The sequence below is a fragment of the Tupaia chinensis genome, unplaced genomic scaffold (genome assembly GCF_000334495.1).
Source record: "Tupaia chinensis unplaced genomic scaffold, TupChi_1.0 Scaffold000656_1, whole genome shotgun sequence".
NCBI lineage: Eukaryota > Metazoa > Chordata > Mammalia > Scandentia > Tupaiidae > Tupaia > Tupaia belangeri.
In genome coordinates this window covers 2,200-4,495 of record NW_006160177.1, presented here as the reverse complement: position 1 = coordinate 4,495, position 2,296 = coordinate 2,200, and the positions used below count along the sequence as shown (strand labels likewise).

At 35.4% G+C, this 2,296-nt stretch overlaps 1 protein-coding gene across 1 annotated transcript in view; it reads right to left on the bottom strand.

Moving 5' to 3' along the window:
* Window positions 1–2,123, bottom strand: part of LOC114009884 (zinc finger protein 260-like) — a 5,302-nt gene extending 3,179 nt beyond the window's left edge. The window contains 3 exon segments of the mRNA XM_027776264.1: window positions 1–48; window positions 301–427; window positions 2,109–2,123. Coding sequence (XP_027632065.1) covers window positions 1–48; window positions 301–427; window positions 2,109–2,123 — 190 coding nt within the window.
* Between the last annotated feature and the right edge of the window lie 173 nt (window positions 2,124–2,296).

The window sequence follows — 2,296 nt, the reverse complement described above, 5'->3', positions numbered from 1 at the left end:
CTCCTTGCTCCAACTTGAAAATCACTGCAGGTTTGGCAATGCTTTGTCCTGTTAATAAAGAGCAATGTGGAATTTTGCCAAACTATTCTTGTAAACTATTTTAAGAGTAACAACAGTTCAGTTTTATCAGCTGTGCATGAAGGGGCTGATTTTTGCATTTTGTTAAAGAGGAGTGCCACTCACATTAAGCACAGAATGAAATATCACTCCTAAACAGCATTAAAAATTATGAAACTCTTGCACATTTACTATGAAAGGAGAAAGTATATACTTCAGAGATCTTCTTGAGAGTTCACTAACCCAAATACACCAGGTTGCTGTAGGTCTCCAGCATCACGTCCTTGTATAGAATCTTCTGAGCATCTTCCAGCTTCTGCCACTCCTCCCAGGTAAAGTCTATAGCAACTTCATCAAATGATATGAACCCCTGTAAAAATACATATCCCTTCATCAGCCCTGAGAAATAGAGCATAACATGGAAAATTTACTTTCTCGTATATATATGGTTGTTTCTCTGTATATTTCTGAGCTCTTTGTAAAGGGAGAAAAAAACAAAGTACAAACATCCTATTTCTATGCTAACTTACTCATTGCAAAATTTATTACAAGTATTTCCTCAGAGATCTCCAAATGTTTTTGCTGCAAAGGATGAAAGCATAATAAATATTCTGCTATGTCAAGGTATTTATTATCTCATACAAACACCATAGGTAGAAATACATATCTGGAGTAATGTGTTAGATTAAGTAAGTTAGACACAAGTTTATGGTAACCAGTCAAAAAAAAGGTGTTTTTTTGTTTATTTTTTTTTCTGTATCATCAATTTGTGCTTCAAGTCAATGATGTGAAGAACATGTATGTAAATGTTTTTATGAAAAGTATATTCCTAGTATTAACGGAAGTAGAAACAGTATACCTAGGACAGTATTCCTGGTCTGCGATGAAAGACAAGGTCAGTAAAGGTGTTCAAGGAAGTGATTGCAAAGTGATTTTGTATGTAAATACTTAACCTAATTCCAATAAAATATTTTATGTGGATACTGTTAATCTCATAAGTTGAAGTATATTTACAAGCATCTTTATACTACAGTTGTGCATTAAAAAATATTGAATGTGACTTTTTCTTTATTTCCCTCTCTCCTTCTTTCTTTTCTATTATCTTCTCTTCTTCTTTTTTCATCTTGCCAGAGGGACTACCTAGGTCTAGAATTAGAGATCTAAATTTTTCTAGTCATATATAGTTATATTGCTCCCCGCCTTACATGGAACCAACTCCAAAAAATGAGATTCTGCTCATCAGACAGCTGATTATAGTATCTTTTTTGAGACCACATTACTAAAAACAACAGAACAGAGACATTAGCAGATGTCAATTCCCAGCAAAAGGGAAAGACACTCCTAGCCAGTGAAACATTCACCTAACAGGTACTTAAAAGTTAGTACATCTTCCAGTGGCTAGAAGTAGAAGAGCCTCCGGTATGAATAAACAAGGAAATATATCTCCATCAAAGGTACAGAGTGACTGCCCTCCATCTTGAGGGCTAATGGACGACGTTACCAAGATGTCAGACAAAGAATTTCAAACATTTATGGTGAACAAATTCTTCAAGTTGAAACAGAAAAGAGACAACAAACTAAAGGAAATGAGAAAGTCATTCCAAGATATGAAAGAAGAAATGGTCACTCTGAGAAAGAACCAGATGGAGTTATTAGAGATAAAGTGTGGAATAGAGGAAATCAAAAACTCCCTTCAAAGTATTAAAAGTCGAATAGATCATGCTGAAGATCGAATCTCTGATGTAGAAGATAAAACCTCCCGACCTAGAAAGAACCACAAAAAAGATAAAGGAAATAACTAAAAAACACGAGGATAATATACAAGAAATACTAGATTCCATAAGATGCCCAAATATCAGAATAATTGGCATCCCAGGAGGTGAAGAAACCAATAACGACATGGAAAATCTATTCCACAAAATCCTGGAGGAAAATTTCCCGAGTCTAGAGAGGCACTCAAGCTTAAAGACCCAAGAAATATAAAGAACCCCAGTTAGAATCAACCCCAGAAGATATTCTGCAAGGCACATTGTAGCCAGACTATCCAAGACCACAGATAAAGACATGATACTAAAACTGGCAAGAGAGAAATGAGAAGTGACGTACAAAGGTCATCCCATCAGGCTAACTCCGGATCTCTCAACGGAAACAATGCAAGCAAGGAAAGAATGGGAAGATGTATTGAAAGTGCTAAGAGAGAAACAATTTCAACCAAGATTATTGTATCCTGCAAGATTAT